This window comes from Engystomops pustulosus, chromosome 2 (genome assembly GCF_040894005.1).
Source record: "Engystomops pustulosus chromosome 2, aEngPut4.maternal, whole genome shotgun sequence".
Taxonomy (NCBI): domain Eukaryota; kingdom Metazoa; phylum Chordata; class Amphibia; order Anura; family Leptodactylidae; genus Engystomops; species Engystomops pustulosus.
The window spans coordinates 210,851,877-210,878,102 of NC_092412.1; the positions used below are offsets into that span (position 1 = coordinate 210,851,877).

At 46.8% G+C, this 26,226-nt stretch overlaps 1 protein-coding gene and 1 long non-coding RNA gene across 4 annotated transcripts in view; both read left to right on the forward strand.

The window, feature by feature from the left end:
* Positions 1 to 13,117: 13,117 nt before the first annotated feature.
* On the forward strand, positions 13,118 to 20,862 carry LOC140119197 (uncharacterized). Of its 2 annotated transcripts, XR_011853348.1 has the most exons (4): positions 13,118 to 14,201; positions 18,669 to 18,799; positions 19,067 to 19,201; positions 19,351 to 20,862. It is a non-coding gene; the product is annotated as an uncharacterized lncRNA (long non-coding RNA). The 2 variants fall into 2 exon arrangements; XR_011853347.1 differs by having other exon boundaries at positions 19,067 to 20,862.
* An 855-nt stretch (positions 20,863 to 21,717) lies between these two features.
* MBTPS2 (membrane bound transcription factor peptidase, site 2) overlaps positions 21,718 to 26,226 on the forward strand; it is a 29,262-nt gene continuing 24,753 nt past the window's right edge. Inside the window, exons 1-4 of one of the 2 annotated variants that reach the window (XM_072137982.1) lie at positions 21,718 to 21,877; positions 22,780 to 22,994; positions 25,081 to 25,229; positions 25,523 to 25,661. In XM_072137982.1, the coding sequence (XP_071994083.1) occupies positions 22,920 to 22,994; positions 25,081 to 25,229; positions 25,523 to 25,661 (363 nt within the window). In that variant the 5' untranslated portion in view covers positions 21,718 to 21,877; positions 22,780 to 22,919. The remainder of the gene's footprint in view (positions 21,878 to 22,779; positions 22,995 to 25,080; positions 25,230 to 25,522; positions 25,662 to 26,226) is intronic. The other variant, XM_072137983.1, reaches the window with a different exon arrangement.

Consider the following 26,226-nt stretch of genomic DNA (forward strand, 5'->3'; position numbering starts at 1 on the left):
GAGTGGGAGGAAACCACTGCAAGACTGTAATGCCAACCACTAAGCCATTGTGCTAATTTAATTTAATTAATCTGCTATTTCAGGGAGAACTGTGGAAGAAGTAGAATACAAACTATGGCGGAAAGTGAGCTAAGGAGACTTATTTCTACATGGCATCTCCATGTCTCCAGTGTGTTAATACAAATATTAGTCTGAAAAATAGTATGGAGTAATCCCTTGGCAACTTCACACCTTATCACTGAAAGGGAAAGGGACTGTCAGCAGTTTTCACCACACAAAGCTGCATGTTCGAATAATACCTTTAAATGTGTTCTTAGTAGCAGCAGGACTGTGAAAAACGCATTGTTATTCCTGATTATAACTGGATTTTGAATGCTCTGATGAACTTGTGAAATGTCTTCAATGTACTGCTGCAACCCAGCTGCTTCTTTTTGAATACAGTACTGTACTCTAAGGGAGGCGCTGAACTGTGTTCAATGGAGATATATCATACACTAGTGCACCACTTTGCTCCAAGTCCAGTCGCAATCCTTGAATATAAATGCGGATTTCACAGTCCTGCTGCTGCAAACAACAAATACAAAGATATGGTTACACAGATCTTCAGGGCTAATACCTAATACTCTGCAGCTTGTGCATGGTCTAAACTAACCACAGATCCCCTTAAAAGTCACCAGGAACACAAGTACTTGGGCAAGAAAACTGGCAAAACTGGGTTGTTCTCTACAAATCTAGTACCTTATGTTGTAAAAGTGAAATAAATGGAAATAACATTTCTTCATTCTCATTTGTTAACCAAATAAAATTCTGCATGTGCTAATTTCTTTCTTTAATCATGAAAGCAAACCAAATGATGCTGAAAAATAAAATGACCTAATATTTCTATAGATATTCACAATTGCAACAACTAAAGGTATCACATGTATAATCCTAAACAAATTTCCAGAGATACAAGAAATAAGGTGGCATTGCCAAGTATTGTGATTATGTTCAGATTATTACAATTATTAGAAACTTTGCATAAAATACTAAGCAACAGGACAGCAGACTGACTGTACCACTGGGCAAGCACTTTCCTGGCACTGATATCAAATATAAGGTAGGGGCATAGTAGGGCTGGCAATGTTAATGGAGGTGATTTGGAAAGATCTATTGATCGGGGCACTTTGGCAGATAATGCGAGTGCCTTGGCTGCCAGTTTTATGGAGCTCTCTGGATATTGTTATTTCCACTTGACAGGTATTTGATGTTGGAACTAGAATATAAACAACCTTCCTCTGTCCATAAATTTGTACCTTTACAGTACATCAATAAAGTTGCTAATGAACTAGATACAAAATGTTATATCGTCATTACCCATAATGCTGGTTTCACATGTTGCTGTTCTTTCCATACGTTGTAAGGATACAGCGGGTAGATTCGCGATGTGTCCTTACAACATAAGGCACAGATGTATCCCATTGTACGGTTATAAAGTGAGATACGTCAACCCCCCCCCACCCCCGAGTGCGTTGTACGGGTTGTTTCCCTAGTCATGTCACTGTCCTTATATGGACAGTGACATCACCTGTGTCCTCCCTCCTGCTGAACGCTTTATCCACTCTGCATTGGGGCTCCAGGATGCAATCTGCTGCCCATAGGCTTCTTTTGCCTCTACTGAGCATATTGGGGGTCATTTACTAAGGGCCCGATTCGCGTTTTCCCGACGTGTTACCCGAATATTTCCGATTTGCGCCGCTTGTACATGAATTGCCCCGGGTTTTTGGCGCACGCGATCAGATTGTGGCGCATCGGGGCCGGCATGCGCGCGACAGAAATGGGGGGGGCGTGGCCGAACGAAAACCCGACGGATTCGGAAAAACCGCCGCATTTAAAAACCGAAAATGTGTCGCTTGGGGAGCGCTCACCTTCACCTTCTATGGGATGGTGCATTCCGGGGCGTTAAGATTATTTTCGGCGCTGCAGCGCCACCTGGTGGACGGCGGAGGAACTACCATCTTAAATCCCAGCCGGACCCGAATCCTGTGCAGAGAACGCGCCGCTGGATCGCGAATGGGCCGGGTAAGTAAATGTGCCCCATTATGTCGCTTTGCAGGAGGGAGCACAATGGAAAAACACAGCTGGTTAGGTCCTTCCATCCTGTCTTTTTCTCAGTTGTATACTGGTCATCCATCTGCCAGTATATGTCAATGGGTACGCTCAAGGTATACATCAGGAGTTTTTTGTTTTAAATGACCTAGTAATTAATTACTCTCATAGACAAAAGAAATAGTTGGAACTGAAAATAACTTTATTGCCCACATTTATGAAATAAAGTCTGAACTATGTTTAGTTTGCCTGTGTCTGATTCATGAATTGTAGCGCACGTTCTTCATTAATGTGGCGCCCCCTGTACTGCTCTGGAAGTGTGCACCATTTGTTTTGGAGCCCCTTGTTCATGCTGCAGAATTATGGTGCAGACACAACTGTGGGGCATGTCGGACAGAAATGTGGTGCATGGTCCAATTAAGCAGTAACACCCCTTTAGGTGCACATTTTTCTGTCTTGTCAGACACAGAGCAGCCACGACACAAAACTGGTGCAGACACTTTATAAATACATGTGCAAGCAGATTGTATGTTCTTTCTAGGGCAAAGTCAGACAAAAAACAGGTGCAAACACTTTAATAAATGTGGGCCTAAAAAAAAAAAAAAATAAATAAATAAATAAATGTGGGCCTATATGTGTGAGGTTATGTGCTATGGACCGAAGATCTACTGCGCAGGTGCGGGATCTTCCAAGAGCACAGTGAGGTAAACGAGTGGAGGAAGGTTTGGACCAGGCGGTAGGAGTAGCATTTGGCAGGGGGTATAGATTAAGCTTCTGAATCGTGGCCCAGTGACTGAGGTAACACCCCTCTAAAAATACTTCAGCCTTATTAACATATTAATTCAAATGTTTAAAAAAAAATTTTTGGGACCTTCTGGAGAATATTTATGGGTGGATACTACACTGTCATTCTCTATAAATCTATGCCAAACACACTCTTAACTGCTCTGTTGTACAGCTGTCCTGGCCGTTCTGTACACATTTAGATGAGAGTACAGAATATTTTGTTATGGAAGAACAAATAAATGTTGGAAGTAGGAATGAGTAATGGTTACTTGTGTCAGCTTCTTCTTGTCATAAGTATCTAAAAGTCCAAATATAGTATCTAAGTCAAATATATGCTTTACAGCAATAATCAAATCTAGGGTTGGTTCACACCAGGAGGATTCCAATGTGTGGGTTCCATATTGCGTGTCGCGGGCTTACCTATGCTCCGTGAAACTCACCCATCCCGGCTCCTGTCCACCGTGCGCGCGCGTACCCGACTCCTAGGACTCGCACGCACCGGCTTCTCTATATTTAAAGGGCCAGCGTGCCATTAATTGGCCCTGGTCATTTTCACAAATTCTATATAAGCCTGCCTCTTTCTGCAAACCCTGCCGGATCTTTGTGCCTCGCGCCCTATTGAAAGCTGTGGTTAATGCCTTGCGCTGTTATTGTGATTTTCCGTTGTGACCCCGGTTCCATTCCTGACTCCGCTCCTCCGCTGCCTGCCCTGACCTATTGCTACGTTCCCAACTCTGATCCTGTGCTGCCCGTCCTGACCTTCTGCCTAGCCCCGATTACGAGATTGCTTGCCGTTCCTGTACTTCGACCTTGGTTGCCAACGCGGACAAGTCACGCCTGTGGAACGACTTGGTGGTACCACGCCACAGCAAGTCCAACCCGCTTTGCGGCGGGCTCTGGTGAAAACCGGGTGCCACTTAGACTACGGTCCCAGGTGTTAGCTTGTGTCATTGTCCGCTGTGGTTCAGAGGATCCACTACCTCCAAGCCTGACAGTATTTATATTTATTGTACAAGTTATGTTAGAATAAACAGTGGTAAGAGAACAGCCTACTACAGCTACGATCTGCCTTGTTAGTTGACAGATTAAAATGGATTACAAGATCATCATAATTTCTGTTGGGGAAGTGTCACTTCACAGCAAAAGAAAAAGAAAAAAAGAAAATTTTAAAGGAATTAGGCAACCTAGATGAAGGATTGGAAACCAAACACATTTACATGCTGGTGTGTGCCCCCTTTGGCCAAACAAGTGCATGCAATGTTTCTGAGGCATCGCCTCATTCCTCAGGCATGTGCAAGACTCCAGTAAGTTTAAATCGGTATCCAACCATCTCACAACCCCATCACACAGCATTTAGTCAATAATTCAACCAATTTTACTTACTTTGCAGTCCGTACTACTGCTATATACAACAATAGCAATATAAACATACATCAATTTTATAAAACCTTAAAATTACACTGTTCATTTAATCCACGAGGTTGGAAGGAGGCGGAGCCTCTGAAACGTTCCATGACAGAAGAACTTTAGCTCGTGAAGCTCTCTATAAACATGTCCTGGACGTTTTGAAATATATTTTTATGGAGAAAGAAAGGATATTATATTTTCCGATGGACTTCTAATGGTGATGTACTAAAGTTCTTCTGTTTTATGAACGGATATGCTGTTTATAATAAATGAAAGCTGATGCTGAAATCAATTATATGGCATACATAATTGATTGGTAACATATACTTAAACCCATGTATTGGGAAATCCAAAACAGAAGCTTAAGCTGCCGCTACTATTTGGGACAATATAGGGCAATTTGAGACACTAAACCATTGGTGCTTTAGTGCCACACCCCCATGACAGGTTCCTTTTACATAAACAAACTCTTAAATCCCATGGAAACTGAAGGCAGTTCTTTATGATGCTGTTGAGATGATAACTGGACTGCAAAATGGGAATGCACCCTAAGGAGATCAATCAACATATAAATCGTGATAACTGCAGGATGAAAGGGGAAAAATATGTTTCTATATCACCTGCATTATTCACTTATAAAATAAAAAAAAATATACAGTTTATAGGATCTAAACATTTATGTATGCTTTGAAGGGAACCTGTCAGATAAACTAACCCACACTACCTAAACATCTCTTTTGAAACTGCTATTATACAACAGTATAACTATCCCTATATTGTCCCTCTCCATGCCTGGAAAATTCCACAATCAGTTTGTAAGGTTAACTCCCCATCTATTCATGTACTCCATGAATAGCCACACCTCCAGCTTTCTGGGGCGTGCTTTCTCTTCAGCAATTGAACTCGGCTGAGCTATATTACTCACCATTCCCTCAGGAATGAGAGAGACCCTGGCTGTGTGTGACTGACTGAGGAGAAATCATTTCCCTCATTCCCCCCTCCCTTAAACATCTTTTGAGAGAGTCACACACACACAGCCAGCAGCTCTCTCATTCCTGAGGGAGGGGGGATGAACTGGAGGTGAGGCTGAGCAGGAAGGACATAAATATGCCGAACTCAGCTCATACAAAAGATCATGATTGTTCTCAAATGAGGTCATTTGCATAGATAGTGAGGCAACTTTACAAACAAACAGTGTGTCTTCACAGGCAAGGGTAGGAACAATATAGGGATAGGTCCTACTTCTGTAGATTAGCGGTTTTAAAGATATGTTTAGTTAGTGTGGGTTAGTTTAAATGACAGATTCCTTTTAAGGTCTTAAATGTACTTTTGTACAAGTACAAAAAAAGTTCTAGATGTTAAAGGTGCACTTTTAAGTATGTTTGTTTAAATCCTAAGAAGTACTTTTCTTTTCATGACTAAGTGAAAAAACCTGTTTTCAAAAATGTTTTTGGTGACATGTAAAGCTTCTGCAACACCCTCGCCGATGCAAGGCAGAGCTGTGTTTGCAAATACGTCCCACCATGTAGCTTGCAGCCTGTGTAGGGTCTGATTAGCCCCACAGCATGTCACTACATAACACTAGATAACACAGATGAACTCTGCAGTGGTAGATCCTGCCTGGTAAGGCAGGAGTTAATTGCTTTATATGATGTAAAATGTGTCATCCAATCACATGTATTATCCTAATGTATTGTAAGCTGGGATGTAATTGGAGGAGTAACCACCACATGACCAAGAGCTGAGAAAAAGTGACGGTTGGAGATTTTCCAACAGTCAGTTCAGTCAGAGAAGTGAGTCTGACAGGATTCAGTCAGAAAGACTAGCCAGTCAGACCAAGCAGTGAGACAGTAGAGTGTAGTGAATTAGTCAGTGAGAGGAAAGGGGTATCATCCTACCTTCCAGGGTGATATCTGAAGCAACCCAGGACAAGCTAAAGCATCCTTCTAGGACACAGCTATCTCCCAGCCTGCCATTGCATCCAGGCTGATGATCCCTCCTGTGGCTCCCTCCGACTGCTTCTCAGCACTCCACCATTTTGTTAAGGCACGTTGCTGTGGTTCCTGTCGGTTCCAATAAAGAACTGTAAGTTGTTTTTGTTCAACCTCTGCCTCCGTCTGGTCCCTGCTACTACGGCTGTCACCATCACGGCACCCTGTCCACCACACAGAGACTTATACTCTAGACACCAAAGGGTTGCCCCAGGGAGAACCGCTATAGCAGCCTCTCCCTCATCATTTCTTACCAACACCACCCTGCTGGAGACCTGCCAGGCTGTAGGACAGCCCTCCGGTTCCCCATACCAAGCACTGTGACACTAGCGTGCCTAGGCCGCAACCGCCAGCCACTCAGGTACTGCGGGCCCCGGCTGACTCCAGGCCCCGAGAAAAGGCTAGGCCCCGGTGGGGGATGTTGCAAGTGGCGTCACGAACACAGGATCATTACTTCTGTGCCTTATTCTGGAACTAGAGACTATCCTTTATTGAAAAACTACTGTGCTGCCTAACCCTGCTACCATTCGGGTATAGGCCCAAGTGATTTTGTGCTATATTTCACATTGACTTTATTACTGCTGCCAAGCGCTGTCAAGCATCGCTCCAGCAATCAGGGAGTTAATCCCTGCCAACGGACTCTGTTAGCTCAACTACAGTTGGTGCAGAGCGGTTGAAGCATTTACCTCACAAGGCTGTGGCGCAGCAAGTATTTCCAGCCCGCCAAATCCTCACTGGCGGGAACTCCAGAGTCGTCACTAGACTCCGCCCCCTGCGCGAGTGGCACAAAGCACCGTGGAGGAGGAGCTGGAGCGTGTGCGGCCGGCAACGAAGAGGGTTAATCGGCCATCTTGGATTTCGGCGCAGGCCGCCCCTGAAGCCTGCCAGCAGCGTGCGCCTCATCCGGAGTTCCGGCGCACGTGTCCTGCGACTGGAGGAGAACACCGCTGAGCATCACCGAGCCCCTGCTGCCTGCCGGACATAGAGAACGGAGTCCTTCATGCAACGGAGCTGTCCTGTCACCGCGGCTGATTCTGAGTGAGTACCGCTGGGGAAGTTAAAGGGGGGCAGAGATTGTTTCCGATGCTAGGTTATTGGCTCACCTCCCAGGGAATAGTGACTGTGTCTTAAAGTGCCCACGTCCCATTCTAGCCATCGCCCATAGCAACGGATATTGTGTGCCCTGCAGACTTCCCTCAGCTAGACCAGTCATGTCCGCCCAGGACGAAGATACGGGGCTGGAGCAGGTCCCATCCCCTGGTCCCTCCTCAGGGTACCGGAGCATGTTAAGCCCGACAGAGAGTCCCTTCAGCCCTGCTACAGCCAGTGTCCCTGGGACTCCCACCGTTATGCCTCTGACTATGCCATACTATCCGGGGGCCCCCTGGTTACCCCACTACGAGGGAGAATTGCACACTCTCCCTGAAGACAAGTTGACAAGTAGACAAGTTGTTAGCCACCTTCGCCCTGTACCCGTTCACAGAGGAACAGAAAGTGGGCATCCTAACCGGGCAGTTGAAAGGACCCGCTCTCCAGGAAGTCAAGTCTTGGCCCCGAGAACAGTGTCAGAATGTGGTCCAAATTCTTGATAGGCTGCGCAACACCTTTGACAAGTGTACTGCCTCAGAGTTGAAGCAGCAATTCTTCGGGAAAAGACAGGAGCCCCAAGAGTCCCTCCGAGACTTTGCCCTCTCCCTACAGGAGACATGGAAGGCCATAACCCGTCTTGACACCCTGCATAAAATTCTCGATCGGTTGACCCAGTTGGAAGTGACTGTCTCCGCTATGAGAAAGAAACCTTCAGAGAACTCTGTACGGTCAACTACCCCTCGTGACTCCCCGGCCAAACAGCGCCCAAGAGAAGCGAAGTCGTTAAGCACCTGGAGTCAGAAGGAACCCCGCCAGCGGTGCAGCTACTGCCATAAATATGGGCATGAAGAAGATGGATGTCGTCAGTTAAACGACAAACCCTTGGAGCTAAGGGACGACCTCCAAGGGAAGGACCTGTAAGTCCCTGAGATGCCAACTGGATGCCCAGGTTCGTGGGGACTCGCCCCATGGTTCATGTAACCATCAACGGAGTTACCCTACAGGCCTTAATTGATACCGGCTCTCAAGTGACCACCCTCCGGAGTGCTGCCTTCGAGAAATGCCGAGGAGGAGCATCCTTAGTCCAGCCTCCCAAGGCTTACTTGAACATTATTGCTACGACCGGAAAGCCCATACCCATCCGTGGCTACTGGGAGCCCACGCTAACCATTGGAGACACTGAGTTAACCAGACAGGGCGTAGTGGTGACACGAGTGCCCGAAAACGGTAACTTCTCCCTGGTACTGGGTACCAATGTCCTCCGCAACTGCTACCCTGAAGTGCTGAAGGCTCTCCACAACTCCCTGCCAACAGTGCCCAACGGTTCCCGGAAGGTAATTCAGGAGACTATGCAGGTTCTAGCGGCGCAACAGAAGTTTGCTGGCCCTAATGGTGAAATCTGCAGAGCCCGGATCAAGGATCCCCAACCTGTCCGCCTTCAACCTGGGACTGAGACGTTAGTATGGTGTCGAGCCTGCATGGGCGTCCAAGGTCAAGACTACCAGGCGATAGTAGAACCTCTACCAGCTGATGAAGACCTGCCCATTCTAGCCGCCAGGAGCCTAGTCACTGTATCCCGAGGACAAGTACCCATTCGACTACTAAATGTGGGAGACTCCCCAGTGGATCTGAGAAAGTACCAAGCCGTAGCCACTCTCTTCAGCGTCCATCCTGAAGACTTGGTGGAAACCTCTCTGTCTGCCTCCCAACAGTTGGAACTGAAGCAAAGTGCTGAAGGTGAGCCTGCCGAGCAATCCTGGTGGCTTGAGCTCAATATTGGAGACGATGATTTTACTCCTGCAGACCAAGTACAAGGTGTCCTGGATGTCGTTATGAAGCACCACCAGGCCTTCAGCAAACACCCACTGGATTTTGGGCAGACTACCCTGATCAAATATACCATCCCTACTGGCTCTCATCCCCCTATCAAGGAGCGATACCGGCCCATACCTCCAGCCCGCTACCAAGAGGTGAAAAAGCTGGTACAAGAGATGAAGACAGCCAACGTTATCCGGGAAAGTCACAGCCCATGGGCCGCTGGTCCTTGTGAAGAAGAAGGATGGAACCCTTTGATTCTGTGTTGACTATAGGAAGATCAACAATATCACCCACAAGGACGCCTATCCTCTGCCTCGAATCGAGGAATCCCTCGCAGCCCTAGGGTCGGCTGCCTACTTCTCTACCCTGGACCTGACCAGTGGCTACTGGCAAGTGGCCATGGCGCCGGAAGACAGAGAGAAGACGGCTTTCACCACCCCAATGGGCCTGTTCGAGTTCAACAACATGCCGTTCGGGCTATGCAACGCCCCAGGCACATTTCAACGGCTGATGGAGAGATGTTTGGGTCATCGCAACTTCGAGACCATCCTGCTATATTTGGACGACATCATCATCTACTCCAAGACTTATGAAGACCACCTCCACCATCTGGCTGAAGTCTTCCAAATCCTGACCCAACATGGGTTGAAGGTCAAGCCATCCAAGTGCCACCTGCTACAACCTAGCGTCAAGTACCTGGGGCATGTGGTGAGCGCTCATGGAATTGAGCCAGATCCAGAGAAGATTGCAGCTGTCCACGACTGGCCTACCCCATCAACCATACGGGACATCAAAAGCTTCCTGGGATTTGCCAGTTATTACAGGCGTTTCATCCCGAAGTTTGCCCAGCTGGCGGCTCCCCTGCAAGAACTTCTAAGGGGCCTGCCAAAAGAGAGCCAACGTTCCCGAGTATCCATTGAGTGGACAGCCGAACGAGAAGCTGCCTTCCAGATGCTCAAGCAACAGTTGACTGAGCCTCCAGTGTTGGGATATCCAGACTACAGTCTGCCTTTCACCCTATACACTGATGCCAGCAAGCAAGGCCTAGGGGCTGTACTATCCCAGCTCCAAAACGGAACTGAAAGGGTCATAGCCTACGCCAGCCGTTCCCTCCGAGAACCGGAGCAAAACGACCAGAACTACAGTTCCTTCAAGTTGGAGTTTCTGGCGTTAGTCTGGGCTGTGACCGAAAAGTTCAAGGACTACCTGGCTGCTTCCTTCTTCACTGTCTTCACAGACAATAATCCCTTGGCGCATCTGAACACCGCTCGTCTTGGAGCACTGGAACAACGGTGGGCCTCCAGACTTGCCAACTTCAACTTTACCATCAAGTACCGGGCTGGTAAGACCAATGACAACGCCGACGCTCTGTCCCGTCTCCCTGACCAGTGGGAGGGACCCTCCACGGATGCTCAGTGGGAAGATGTCGAGATGCCAGCGTTCTATGCCCGGTTTGTGCGTCAAGATGCCCAGAGAGTTTACTCCTTACCGTCAGAGGCAGCGCCAGCTACTCCTCAAGAAGAGTCAGAGCCCCCTGCGGAAAAGGACCTCTGGATAAGTCTTCAGGCTGATAGCCGCGCCATAGGAGAAGTAATGGACTATCTCTCTAGTGGGCGAGTGCCTGAAAGAATCCGCCGCAGAAGAGCTGATGGAGAACTGTCTCAATTGTGGCGCCAGAGAAAGAATCTGAACATGCATCAGGGTCTGTTAAAGAGAAGAACTCTGGACCCTATCACTTATGACCGGCTGTACCAGATTGTGATTCCCAGGAGGGACGCCAAGATAGTACTGGATATGTACCATGACCAGTCCGGACACTTTGGCGCTCAGAAGACTGAAGCCACCCTCCGAAGGCGCTTCTACTGGGTCAACATGAAGCCCGACATCGAAGCCTGGTGTCGGGAATGCCCAGCCTGCGCCATCGCTCGAGGAGAGCGACACAATCAAAGGGCCCCTCTACATCCCATTGTGAGCCAATGGCCCTTAGAGATCCTGGCATTGGATCATGTGAAGTTGGAGCCCAGCAGATCCGGTCACAGTTATACTCTCACGATCATCGACCACTATACCAAATTTGTGGTTGCAGTACCTGTCAGAGACCTATCTGCAAGGACCACCGCAACGGCCCTGTGGAAGAGCTTCATCCTCCCCTATGGCTGTCCGGACCAGATCCTTACGGACCAAGGAACAGCATTTGAGTCCCAAGTCTTCCAAGAGTTGTGCACTCTATATGGCTGTAAAAAGCTGAGGACCACAGCCTATCATCCCCAAGGCAACGGGCTTTGTGAAAAGATGAATCAGACTCTAATCAACATGCTGAGGACACTGACCCCTGCAAAGAGGGCTGACTGGCCAAAACTGTTGCCCGAATTAGTGTACCTGTACAACAATACCACTCATTGCTCCACAGGATACACCCCGTATTATCTGATGTTCGGGAGACACGGCCATCTCCCTGGTGATATGACCTGGGACATGGAGTCCCCTGATTCTCAGTCTTTACTCCCCCAGACTGACTGGGTTCATGAACACCAGAGGCGCCTGGCGGATGCCAGAGAAGTTGTGGATCTGCGGTTGGAAGAGGCCCGAGAGAAACAAAAAAGGGACTTTGATCGTAATGCCTGTGCTGAGCCTCTTACCCCAGGAGATCGAGTGTGGCTGCGTAACAACCATCCTACCAGTAAGCTAGATGGGCGTTGGGAGCGTGAGCCATACCTAGTTAGGGACAGTCTCTCCCCTGAAGTCTACGAGATTTCAAGAGGAGACCGCCCACTACTCCGGGTACATAGGAACCGGCTAAAGAGATGTCTACGTCCTTTTGCCCCTATGTCCACACCTCTCACCTCGACCCCCAACTTACAGACCTCCTTGTGTTCACCTACCCCCAGTTTCTTAGAACTTGTGACTGTGCCTCAACTCTGTTTTGTTGTTTCCACTCCAGTAAGAGGTACCCCAGAGAGACCATCATCCCCACCGCAGTCTCCAATACTGCTGCCTGTGGAGGATGATCCGGCTCCAGTGTCTGCAACCCCTGAAGCATCAGAGACAGCTGGGACTCCGACTCCAGCGCCTGACTCAGAGGAGGACGATGAGGAGGTTGTTATCTTCTCCCAGCCGGAACTTCGGAGGTCTCAAAGGGAGACAAAAGGTAAAGCTCCTGCGTACCTGCAGGAGTACCAACTGGTGTCACACAGAAGGAGGAGGCAGGTACGCTTTTCTGACACCGAAGTACTTACCACCGAAGAAGATACTGAGTAACCCCTGATGGGCTGAAAGCCTTACCAGGTACTCTGCTTATTGTACATATTGTAAATATTATTACTGCTATCCCATTTGGGCTGAGCGCCCACTGTTCCACAAGAGCCAGAGACTTTCCTGGGACTCTCACCCCTATTTATTTATTTCAGTCAAGAGACATACCTTGAACTTCCCACTGTCATGTGCTATGATAGCACCCCTACAAAGGACTCTGTCCCTCTACACATAGAGGAGACCCTTTGCATCTTTATTGCACTTTTCCCACTTCAAGGGCTGTACCCAGAAGATGGACTTTGCTATTAAAGACCTTCTGAGAGACTTTTGCCAACCTCAAGGAAAAGTTGCTACTTTATTTATTTTTATATTGCACTTAATGCCTTCCTTTTAGGTACGGACATTCTACATGCACTTTTATGCCTTTCCTTTTCAGGTAAAGAGACATTCTATGCTGCTACCCTGCTAGCCTAACTATCTGTAACGTTTGTAATGTTATAAGATGTGTACCCATTGGGCTCCTAAGCCAATGTGAGTTTACAAAATGTTTGCACACTGTCAATTTATGTCTGTAGTTTGCACTAACCTTTTATAGGCTTTTCAGATTGTAGTGTGGCTGTGTCGGACCGTCCAATATGTAAACCTTGACCGCTATCTTATGCCTCAAACCAAAGCTTTGCAGGTGGGGGTAGTCCGTAAACTGCGGGTCCTTAGGGGACCGGGGGTGTTAAAGATATAGCACCTGGATGCCACTCACACAAGGGTAAGAATGTCAGTCGGCAGGTACTTGTACATTGTACAATGTTTTATTGTGTCACATATGCCAATGTAATGCATATATACACTATATATTTGTCGCCAGGGAAGAAGTGTTTATATAACAAATATACAGGCCCCGGTGCAAGGAGTGGATTACAGTACATGACACCACACCTTTCCTACTGTGCAGTTTGGTTTAATGGCGTCAGCAACCAACTGTCACACATGTCCTTGTCTTAGTCCGACACCAACCCAGGTGCCTGTCTCCAGGACCATGGGCGGTTTGTCCCTACAGATCATGTAGCCTGCACTTCACAGAAGTGCCCCTATCTACCTCTGCGCCCCAATCAGTCTGTAGTCGAGCCGAGGACGGCTCTTTCAATTGCCCCGGGGGTATGCAACACCCTCGCCGATGCAAGGCAGAGCTGTGTTTGCAAATATGTCCCACCATGTAGCTTGCAGCCTGTGTAGGGTCTGATTAGCCCCACAGCATGTCACTACATAACACTAGATAACACAGATGAACTCTGCAGTGGTAGATCCTGCCTGGTAAGGCAGGAGTTAATTGCTTTATGTGATGTAAAATGTGTCATCCAATCACATGTATTATCCTAATGTATTGTAAGCTGGGATGTAATTGGAGGAGTAACCACCACATGACCAAGAGCTGAGAAAAAGTGACGGTTGGAGATTTTCCAACAGTCAGTTCAGTCAGAGAAATGAGTCTGACAGGATTCAGTCAGAAAGACTAGCCAGTCAGACCAAGCAGTGAGACAGTAGAGTGTAGTGAATTAGTCAGTGAGAGGAAAGGGGTATCATCCTACCTTCCAGGGTGATATCTGAAGCAACCCAGGACAAGCTAAAGCATCCTTCTAGGACACAGCTATCTCCCAGCCTGCCATTGCATCCAGGCTGATGATCCCTCCTGTGGCTCCCTCCGACTGCTTCTCAGCACTCCACCATTTTGTTAAGGCACGTTGCTGCGGTTCCTGTCGGTTCCAATAAAGAACTGTAAGTTGTTTTTGTTCAACCTCTGCCTCCGTCTGGTCCCTGCTACTACGGCTGTCACCATCACGGCACCCTGTCCACCACACAGAGACTTATACTCTAGACACCAAAGGGTTGCCCCAGGGAGAACCGCTATAGCAGCCTCTCCCTCATCATTTCTTGCCAACACCACCCTGCTGGAGACCTGCCAGGCTGTAGGACAGCCCTCCGGTTCCCCATACCAAGCACCGTGACACTAGCGTGCCTAGGCCGCAACCGCCAGCCACTCAGGTACTGCAGGCCCCGGCTGACTCCAGGCCCCGAGAAAAGGCTAGGCCCCGGTGGGGGATGTTGCACTTCATTGTCACATAACTTTTATGAATATGTGTTAGTCAATTTTAATATTAATATCAAACCCTTTATTTTGCTCCCCACTAACCACAATTAAAATTTTAATATCTTTTATATATTCTTATTGCAAATGAGAACAATGTGCTATTGTTTGAAAAATACACAATATGAAAACACATATGAAAACCTATTTGCATGTTCCCTTAATGTTTGCAATGTCCTGACAGCTTCTCTCCTCTTTATTAGCGTTTAAATGGCAAGTGCACCCATGATGAAAATGTGTCCTTTTTAGACAATCCATGGTGAAAAAAGTATAGACAGATGGACCTGCACAGCTCACCGAAGAACTCCCAAAAATGAGCAACAGCTGAACTAACAAAACATCTGATGCCCAAGGATCAATGGTGCCAGGACAGCAGCCACAGAAACTCATATAGAAATTGAAAGTAGATACCAGCACCGTGCATAAAACTTCTTATTTTATTTAACGCATGATAAAAAAAAAATTGATATTGCCATCCATAGTAGCGTATCAGACAGAAGAGTTTTTGCCCGAAATGCGTATATGAAAGAGATCGTCCCCACATGAATATACCGGAGCATTTATATACAGTGGGGAAGATTTATCATGAGTTTCTGAGGTAACACTGTCTAGTTGCCCATAGAAACCAATCAGAGCTCAGCTTTTATTTTATAAACAGCTGTGGGAAAATAAAAGCTGATTTCTGATTGGTTGCCATGGGCAACTAGCACAGTTCTGCTCTAAGAGATGTATGATAAATCTCCCCCAGTATCTACTGTATATCTAACCTTCAAACTAAAGATCCTACCTCCTTTTCTGCAGTGAGTTGCTCCGAATGATGATTGAAATGAATCAGCGGCTCCTGTGAATTATAAAATGACACCCTCCATTTGTACATTCACTTTATTACAGCTCCCTTAATATTCCTATATCCCCTGCATATGCCTCAATCCATCTATCTCTTAATCCTATCTATTCCTCTATCCCCTAACAACTTCTGTTTTATCCCTCTATTACCTTCCTGTTTTCTAACCATCGCTATATCCTCTACCTTTTCCTTATCTATCTCTCGGTCCTCTAGCCATCCTTCTATTCCCTCCTTATTTCTCTATCTCTTACCTATCCCCTAACATCTAGCTATCCCTATATTTCTTATCCCCTATGTCCCCCTATATACCAGGGGTGTCAAACTCACTTCCGCCAGGGCCCACATCAACCTTGTGATTGCTGTAAAGGGGCTGGCTGTCATTTTATTACTGTATAAATGTACCTACTCAAGCTGTACAGTAGTTACATTTATACAATGTTATGATTACAATCAGCTCTTTGACTGTTAAATAACAATAACCTGAGAACCTAGCATGGTTTGTATGTACCCCAAAGCGCCAAATAAACCCCACAACAACAGCCACAGTGCTCCCACAGTGCACCCCCAACAGCCACAGTGGCCACTCAGCAGCCACAGTGCTTCTAGTGCTCCCCAGAAGCCACAATACCATTAGTATCCACAGTGCTCCCCAGTACCCCCAGCAGCCACAGTGCCCCCCCTCGCAGCAAAAGTGTACCCAGTGCCTCCCAACAGCCACAATACCCCAAAAGTGTCCCTCCAGCATCCTCAGTGGGTCCCCCAAGCAGTCACAGTGTCCCCCAGCACCACAGTGCTCCCCAGAAGCCACAATGCCACCACTAGCCACAGTGCTCCCCCAGTATGCCCAGCGCATCCCCAGCAGCCAAAGTGTCCTCAGTGCCCCCCAACAGCGACAGTGCCCCCAAAGTGTCCCTCCAGCAGCCACCGTGTGTCCCCCAAGTAGTCACAGTGCCCTCCCAGCAGCAACAGTACTCCTAGTGCTCCCCAGAAGTCTCAATGCCATAGTATTCACAGTGCTCTCCCAGTAGCCGCAGTTCTCCACCAGTGCCTCCAGTAGCCATAGGGTACCCCCAGTGCACCCTTGATGCCCCCAGTAGCCACTATGCTCCCCAAATACCCCCAGCAGTCACTGAGCTCCTAGTGCCCTCCGAGGGCCCCCAGTAGCCACAGTGCTCAGCCAGTACCCCCAGCTGTCCCCCAGTACCCTAAGCAGCCACAGTGCCCTCCAGCAGCCAAAGTGTCCCCAGTGCCCCCCCTACAGCCACAGTGCCCCCAAAGTGTCCCTCCAGCAGCCACAGTGTCCCCTCCAAGCAGTCACAGTGGCCCCCCAGCAGCCACAGGGCCCCAGTAGCCACAGTGCTCCCATTGCTCCCCAGAAGCCACAATGCCACCAGCATCCACAGTGCTCCCCCAGTAGCCACAGTACTCCTCCAGTACCCTCAGTAGCCACAGTGCTCCCCAGTAGCCATTTTGCTGCCCCAGGGCTCCCTCGATGTCCCCAGTAGCCACTGTGCTACCCAATTGCCCCCAGCAGTCACTGAGCTCCTAGTGCTCTCCCCCCACCACAAGAGCCCCTAGTAGCCACAGTGCTCCTAGTGCCCCCCAGCAGCCACAGTGCTTCTGGTGCTCCCCCATGCCTCTAGTAGATACAGTGCTCCTATTGCTCTCCCATCACATCACATTACATCACATGTGCCAGCTTCAGAGCTGGCATGTACAGCGGGCGCCAACTGAAGCAAAGAAGAGGATAGCTGCTGTTTCGGAGAGGGAGGAAAGGTAAGTATTGGAGTTGCCCTGCGTCTATCCTGTGCTCCCGACGAGCGCAGCATAGGGGAAGAGGTACAAGAGTCAGGCCGGATAACACAAGACCATGGGCCGGATTTGGCCCACGGGCCTTGTGTTTGGCACCTGCGCTTTATCCTATGCTATATTTCCCTTTAGCTCCTACCTGTCCCATATCTTTTCTATCCCCTTGCTCCATGCTACAACCCAGAAGCGACCTGTCCCATCTGATGAGCTTAGGAACAGTAGTTTCATGCTGTAGTCCTGGGGCTGCTTAGAAACAGAGCAAATACTGTCCCTGACCTCAACCCTGCACAGGCCAGGTACATAAAAACTTGAATTACAGAATAGGTATAGGCACCCACACATAGACACACAGTAGAATGATAGATATTTCAGCTTTGATTCAGGAACTTAATTTGTTCGCCATATATGGGTTTTTGTCTTCCTCTGGGTCAACACTGCCTTAAAAAGAGTAAAGGAAATCCACCATTTGATTTCATGCATTATCAATCAAACATACCTGGAGAATGCTGTAGCTACACTGATGCAGAAACATATCTTGTTTAATCCCTGAACAGAGTGATTTTGCTGAAAAAACAATTCTACCAATCAGAATCTTGGGAAAGCTGGATTGCCTTCAGCCTGCATGTTACATGGAGCTTCCTGAACCGTCCAGAAAGGACTAATCAACCTGAGCTGGATCACTCATACACAGCAGTGATTGATTACTTCTGCCTGTCAGGCAGAACACAGTGATTGCATCATTCTCTGGAGCAGTGCATACTTAAAGGGGTCTTCCCACGAAGGAAAGTTAGGCCCTATCCACTGTATAGGTGAATAATATGTGACTCTCAGGGACTGCTGCCAGTTTGGGCTAGGTACCACTGGGCTTCAGTAGACTCATTGGCAGCTTGGAGGTCATGGACAATCCTACATGTATCCGGCTGTTCTTTCTGGGTCTTTTACTTGACTGGTAATGGGTTAAAATCCTCATCGGGCTAGCAGGGGAGAGTTCTACATCAGTTCTTGTGCGTGCTGACATCAGTGGCGCACATGAGGTAGTACAAGCAGAACCACTCCCTCCACACAGGTCAGCGCAGGAGGTGAAGTGATGGCACTCAGGGAAGTGCTACAGCTGGTGGAAGGTAAAAGGGCAAATATCTATACTCAAGGTGTAGTCCTGGGATCTAAACACGACTATGAACCCATATGGAAGGCTAGAGATTTCCTCACCTCTTCAGGGAACCCCATTAAGCATGGCACGCTGATTATAGACCTCATTGATGCTCTCTTACTTCCACAATAGGTGGGGATAGTAAGAGTAAAAGCACACACAATTTGGTAACTTCACAAGCCAAGGGCAAGTATGTGGCTGACGGGATGGCGAAGGCAGCTGCACAGATGGAACCCAGAGACTGTCCTGAAGTCTCAGCGGTGAGTTCTGAGCTAAAAGTTTGATCCACAGGTGTCCCAGTCCCTGGTGGCCCGAGAGACATCAGAAGTGATGGAAGTGTGGAGGAAAGCTGGAGTCCAGATGCCGATGGGACCTGGATGCTGAGAGAGAGGGTGTGCCTGCCCAGAGCCCTGCACCTGACAGTAAGTGAAGTAGCCCACGGACACACACACATATCCAAAATGGCCATGCTAGTGCTCATAAACCACCAGTGGTTTGCCTGGGCATTACTACCCCTGTCTAGACTAGATTAGACTAGTGAAAGCCTTTATAGTCTGTGGTGGTAAAGACCCCACAAAAGGTGACACCCAAGCCGCAGTATCCCTTCCAGAGACTGCAGATGGATTTTATTCAGCTACCAAAAAGTGGTATGTAGGAGTACGTGCTTGTGTGCATTGATCTCTTTCCAGGGTGGCCAGAAGCTTCTCTCATGACCAAGGCTACTGCCAGAGCCGCAGCCAAGAAGGTGGTGAGTGAGATTTTTCTGCAGATTTGGACTTCCAGAGACCATAGAGTCCGGTCGCAGAACCCACTTCACTGGACAGGTAAAGACCTGTAACCTTGTCCCTCCTGGGTGTAGTGCTTTCCTGCTGCCCATCATTCAGTTAGGAGCACCCCCAACAGAAAGATGGGATTGTCCCCCTTTGAAGGCCTTGAAAAAGGTCTGCAAAAGTGTTTCTGATTCCTTTTTCAGATCCAGAGAGAGACCTCAGGATGCATAACCTGAAGCCTGGAGACTATGGGTGGTGAAGAGAGACACCAAAGAGAGAGTCTGGAGCCTCGCTACGATGGTCCTTTCCAAGTCCTGCTGACCAGTGCCACATCTGTGAAGCTAGAGGGAAGTCAGCATGCTTCCACGCTTTCTATGGCAAACTTACTTATTTTTCTTGATAGCTGGTCTCTTCTAACTGACTGTATGCTCAGGGACACAGTTTGATCAGACAGATAAAGAAAAGGTAGAGAATCCTAAAGGATTCTGGAGGTCTAAGAGAAGCACCTAGATGACAACGTTTATATAGATACAGTGGGAGCACCAAGGGGGGTCCCAGATGAGTACAAGGCCCACAATCAGATAAGGGCAGGTTTAGAGTCCATTATTCCCCAGATAGCTATGAGCAAAATGTTGGTTGGGTTAACTGTTTTTATTGTAATCAACAGAGATTTGTGAATTATATCCGAGATGCTTCCCAGAACCGCATGACCTTGGACATGACCCTTGCTGAGAAGGGAGGAGTCTGTAAGATGGTGGGAGTGGCATGTTGCATATACATCCCAGATGACATCGCCCCCTATGGATCCATTACCCATGCTCTTGGAAAGATTGGAGGACTGTCCAGGAACTCAAGAGAAACTCTGGGGTGGACACTTTGTCCTTCACTTTGTGGTTGGGGGATTGGAAGGCTTTCCTTTAAGTGCGGAGTGGAGGATGATTCTGCCTGTTGGAGAACCAGCCTGTTTATAAACCAATGAACTATAGAAACTCAGTGATGTGATTTGAGTGTGCAGGCCTGTAACCCCTGAGTGACTGGCCTCCAGGGGATCTGGTGAAGAGTTAACAAGTCCAGGAGGTAAGGGCTTAGCCTACCTGTGGGTACCTGGAGCTTGAGGAGGTCGCTCAGAATGGAGTTAAGGCCAACAAAGCTCAAAAGGGGGGAACTGTTAAGGAGATCGCACTGGTTTCAGACGCCATCTTGACTACTGTCCACCATTTTAAGTATTAGCCAGGGGTCAGGCTGGGGGTCAAAGCACTGTCCAGTTAATTTAAACTTCATTTTATGTAACCGATTTGCTCACCTGCCAACAAATTCCCTTAGACGTGTGTCTTGTCTTTATGTTCAAGTTCCTGGTACCAAGACAACCATGAAAGGGTTAATTTGAAGGTCACTGTACAACATGAAGTAATGGTGGTAATCTCTAACGGGCCTAACTTGCTGATCAGTGGGGCCTCAATACTGACATCTCCTGCATATTGCGACAACTTCGTCAGATTAATGGAGCAGATGGCTGCGCATGACTGTTCTACTCCATTAATCTCTATGTAGCTGATGGGGATCACGGAGTGCATCGACCACGGGGGTGTTTGCTGCAATATGCAGCATGTTTGTATAAAGAGGGTTCACCCTGTGAGCCCTTTTTAATACACCCTTCATAGCTCACATAGCTCAATATATCCGTCAGTGAGCTTGAAGGGATTAATAACCACTCCTCGCCCCTACCCAATCTGTAAATAAAATGTTCTAGTTAACCCACATTCCACAAGCTGAACCTCCGCAGTGCATGTGCCATATGTCTCAAGAACAGAGGAGGTTGTATATGTGTATGAATATGCTGTATATGTTGTATGTATGTTTGTGTGCATTTGCTGTATGCATAAGCAGTATGTGTATATGTTGTATATACTATATGTATGTGCATGTGTGTGAATAAGCTGTATGTACATGGAGTATGTGTGTATATGGTGTGTTTATTCTGCATGTAAGTGTATACATGGCGAGTGTATACTGTATGTATAGGTATATGATATATATATATATATATATATATATATATATACACACACAGTATTTGTATGTATATAATGTATATGTACTATACAGTATGTGTGTATATGCTGTATGAGTTTGTATATACTGTATTAGTGTATAAATGTATTTATGAGTACATAAATGCATGCAAGTGTATACATGTATGTATGTGTTTACAAGTTTATAAAATTTAATGTGTGTAGTACTCTATGTGTATATATGAATGCATGTGCTTGTATAAACAGGTCTGTACAAATATGTACATATTTTTTAAATAGTTAGGGGCCCCTTTCAGAAATACCCTATGGGGCACAAACTCTCCTAGTTACACCACTGCCAGGGACATTCACAGTCCCTGACACCCTGGGTACCGATCTGTCTCTCGGTGCATACAATAATATTATACAAGTAATAGTGCCTTATAACACTAACATGCTGGCACCTTTCAGTGTGTGGGAAGCAGTAACTAATATGGGGTCACCTTGACCTGTGCCTCTAGGGGGCTGATCGCCTACCGCATAGTGTAGATTACACTGTACGCTTTCTCCTCTGCCACCTGCAATATGGCCGCCGGAGCCCGGACACACTGCTCCCTGCCCCACTTCCTGTTTCATAGGAAATCCTCATCTGTTATACAGGAACAGCCCTGTATCTATTACGCTGCACATGTGAGTGTACCAAGCTCTCCTCATCCTGGTATGTATTCTGCTAGTGCTCTCTGTTATCAGGCTCTGCTGTCGTGCTTGTATTATCTGTACAGCTGAGATGGATGAGAGCTGTCTAGTAGATGCACTCAATATGACCATGCTGTCTGTTATGTGTTATTTCTCCCTATATTTGGACGCTTCTATTATAGTATTATAATGGACATAGTATAAACATGTATAGCAGACTGTATATGAAGTGCACAGTATTATATTTATTGGACTAGTAGTGTTGTTCTCCTATTATGCACATTGATAAAAGATGTATTTGCGTGATTTATATATGTAATAATAATTCCTTTATTTATATAGCGCATACAGATTGTGCAGCGGTGCACAAAGCATGGCATATTGGTCCCTGTCCCCATGGGGCTCACAATCTAAACAACCTAACAGTATGTTTTGGAGTGTAGGAGGAAATCGGAGGACCAGGAGAAAACCCACGCAAACACGGAGCGAACATACAAACTCTTTGCAGATGTTGACCCCAGTGCTGCAAGGCAGAAGTGCTACTCACTCAGCCACCATGCCGATATATATACATATATATATATATTTCTCATATGACGCTGCTGCACCGTTGATCGAAACCATGGCAGCTAGTTTAGCACAAAAACTATGCCAACGTTCCTTGTGCGGAGCAGGAACACCCTATCCCGGGCCACTCTGCGCCGCCTTCATGCCCCTCCACGCCCCCTTGGTATGGAGCTGACGTAAAGGGGATAATATTGGCGATACCAGGCGATTGGCAGGGCAGTGCAATTATTTCACGACTTCTGCACCAGATAACTCTGGTCATAGACGTCCTGATAAATGTCCCTGTATTGTATGATGCTTTATTTTGTCCTTTTGTCAGTGTTGTACTTTCATTAATTCAGTCTATATTTATTACAGTATCTTTTAGGCCACAATCTCGATGAGACTGAAGACTTGGCCACAGCTACATTTCTGACCGCTGACACCTACAATAGATCCCACCACAGAATAATGGAATAATACTGATCCGGCCGCTGCATGTCTGGGTGCTATTCACTATGATCCCGATCCCGCTGGTCGTGGTGGTGCTCGGAGGATGGTGCGCTATATATTTGGCTGACACTTTACTGACGGTGAGAGGAGATGGTCATGATGGCCATTACACTACAAGAAGGGTTTGATAATTGCACATTTACCTCAGCCTGGGCTCATATTGTAAATCCTGGACGCTTCTGTAATACCTGCACTTGTGTCTGTATACCGGAGGGCTGTCACATCAGTCATTGTCATTTCTATATCTATGTCTGCAGGACACTCTTATGCATATGTGGTGGAAATTTTCAGCTCTGACCTGTTTTTCAGATGGGTGGCATCAGAGATGTTTGCATTGGCATTTGCTTATCTCACATCTGCCTTTGTAGTTTTTTTTAGTTTTCTACTCAATCTACAATAAAACCTTGCTCATAGATTACATCTTAGGCTACATTCACACTGCCATATGTGCGGCACAGAACCGCTCTGTACCACGTGAAAAGATAGGACATGTCCTAACTTTTCGTGACATACCGCGCCATACATCCCTATGGAGAGGGGCGGGGGTGAGCAGTGCTCGCCTCCTCTGCCTCTCCCCGTGCGCTGCCGTGTGCCCGCCGTGCCACAGCAGTGTGAATTCAGCCTTAGGGTTGAAACAGACAACCAGTGTCATTCTGTGAAACCTGGTGGTGTGTGGCTGAATTTCACAGACCAACTAGAGAGCTTGAGGAAGGAAATCTGAACATCATACTAATATATGATGCTAGGAGTCCCCTGTGCAGCAGCAGAAGCAATGAACTGATTACATATATCACTATGATACAGAATCCCGTCTTCTGAACATGTCCGTGAGTCATGGAACGACCATGGTTGTCGGAATGAGCCCTTAAAGGGGTTATCCAGAAGCTTCAAAACAAGGCAGTTCTCTTCCAAAAACAGCACCACATCTGGCTATGGTTGTTATGTTATTGCATCTCATCTGTATAGAGATGAATGGAGCTTAACTGCAATACCATACACTACATATGGTAAGGAGAGAAGTTTTTCGAAGACCACAGCCATGTTTTACAGTCTTGAGGCTGTGATCACATATGGCATTTTTGCTGCGTTTTTAAACTTCATTGGTTGGGATTATCTGAAATGCATGCATTTCAAAAGTAGCATCACATGTTTTGTGTTACTTGCATTCATAATATGTGCTGGGGAGGGCTTTTTTAAATGGGTATTCCCACAAAGACAAAATTCTTAAATATACTCAGGATAACAAAATAACACATTCTCTAATTCACTTGTTATTAACAAGTTTATTCCATGTGTCGGATACTAGTGAATGTTCAGAATGCAAATGAAAGTGTATATAAACCTGTGCCCTGATAAACTAAGCACATTGTCAGCTCACAGCATCTAATAGCATAGAAGAATCATGATGTTTCTGCTTAGAGAGTCCCTGCCCAGACTCAGGAATCTTACACTGACCATCATTGAGTAATAGGGCACATTCACAAGACCGTTTGGGGGGGCGGGGGCGTATATGCAGGCGCAGATTTGCGGTTGCATATATTACCCATAGACAGATATGGCATCCCAGCGGCGATGTATTCCGCGCCTTACACGGAGAAAAGATAGAGGGTGCTCTATCTTTACCCATGTGTGCGGCCGTGTTGGGGCTTTTTCTTATGGGGAGGAGTGAGCAGCTATGGCTGGGCGGGCATACTTTTGTGTAAATGTACCCTAAGGGAGGTAAAAATGATTTTTAGTGTGTAAACATCACTAGGGGATTGACATTTCAGAATTTTCTTTCATGGGAAAACCCCTGGTCATGAAAGCCTTTTCAGGCCACGTCAGTAAGGGGTTAAGGACACAAAATTTTTGAGTGTTGGTGGGAAGCTTCTAGATAATTTGGCAATTATGTTAAAGGTAAAACCCTCACCCCCATCACCGACCCCCACCAGACACATACAGCAGCAGACACAGTGTACAGTCTATCTAGTTTATAGGATCCTGATCCTGGTGGGCTATAAACCGTTGTGAAATGGTGTAGTGACTACTAATAGCATTTAAATTGGCATAGAGACAATGCACATGTAGTGAGAATGGCATATACAATAGAAAGCATAGTAGATGAAGTAAATGGATCCTCGGATGCCTGCCCTGATATTGATAACAATTATTTTGTTTTCCTCATAGTCCTCTAAAGCATACAAGAGCTCGTATGAGGAATGGCTTTCTACACATGGAATCAGCATCGCGCCATTTCATATCCGCTGGCAAACCACACTTTTTAACCGTCTATTTTATAAGTGGGGAAGATGGAAGCCATACTTCTTGTATATATGGTAAGTGGGGTTAGGGTGCAGCCACACATTCAGTTTTTCAGATGCAGTTTTTGAAGCCAAAAGCAGGTTTCGATCGTAATGGGTGAAGACATATCATTAAGAAGTGCTACTCCTTTATTTTCACTCCACTCCCGGTTTGGACCTCAAAAACTGCATCTGAAAAACTGAGCGCGTAGACATAACCACATCAGGACAATGGAGGAAACCGGTCCCTGGTCATGTGACGTCACACAGATGCACTGCTGACCTCTTATTTCTATGGCTAACTACTTACCCTTCCTCTTACACTGCAGGTTCAATTTGGGCATGGTGTTTGGGATCCTCGCCATGTTCGGATCCATGATTCTACTTGGGAAGACGCTGATACAGACGTTGCATCAGATGATGGCTGATACCCCAGGGTCCCAAAGTGATCGCATTCTCCAAGTTGTGGTCAGTGCTCAATGAACCCATTAAAAGAGTTCACAGCAAAGCAATAGTGCAGCAGTCGTATATTCTGTACCTTTTATGCCATGTGTAAACACTGCCTGCCGAATGGATTTGTTGGGAAGCAAAATATCATTAAAGTTACCTCTTATCTGTGACATTTCTAGAGCGTCATCTGATATTTTACAAGGGTGCTTTTACCATTAGGCTAAGTATTGCTCTGTATTTTGCAGCTGTAGCTCCGTCATTTTCCTCTGAAAGTTGCACATTTTCCTCTTCAGGCTTGTCTTCTGAAGTTTTATGGCCTTTTGAAGTGTGCATGGAGTTCAATGTCACCTGTCATGTTATGCATATTCAGTATAAATTAGTTGGGAATATTACTGTAGATACATGGGCCAGAGCAGAGAATTCAAAGTTACAGATAAAATCTTTATCCTAAACTCCCGTAGAACTGGATAGAGCCACACGCGCACCACCACCTCCTCCTCATATGCAGAGGCTGGGGGACTTTATTGCCAAATATTTTTTTTTTCCAATATTCTCCCAGTTCTGAAGGTTAAGTCTTCAGTCT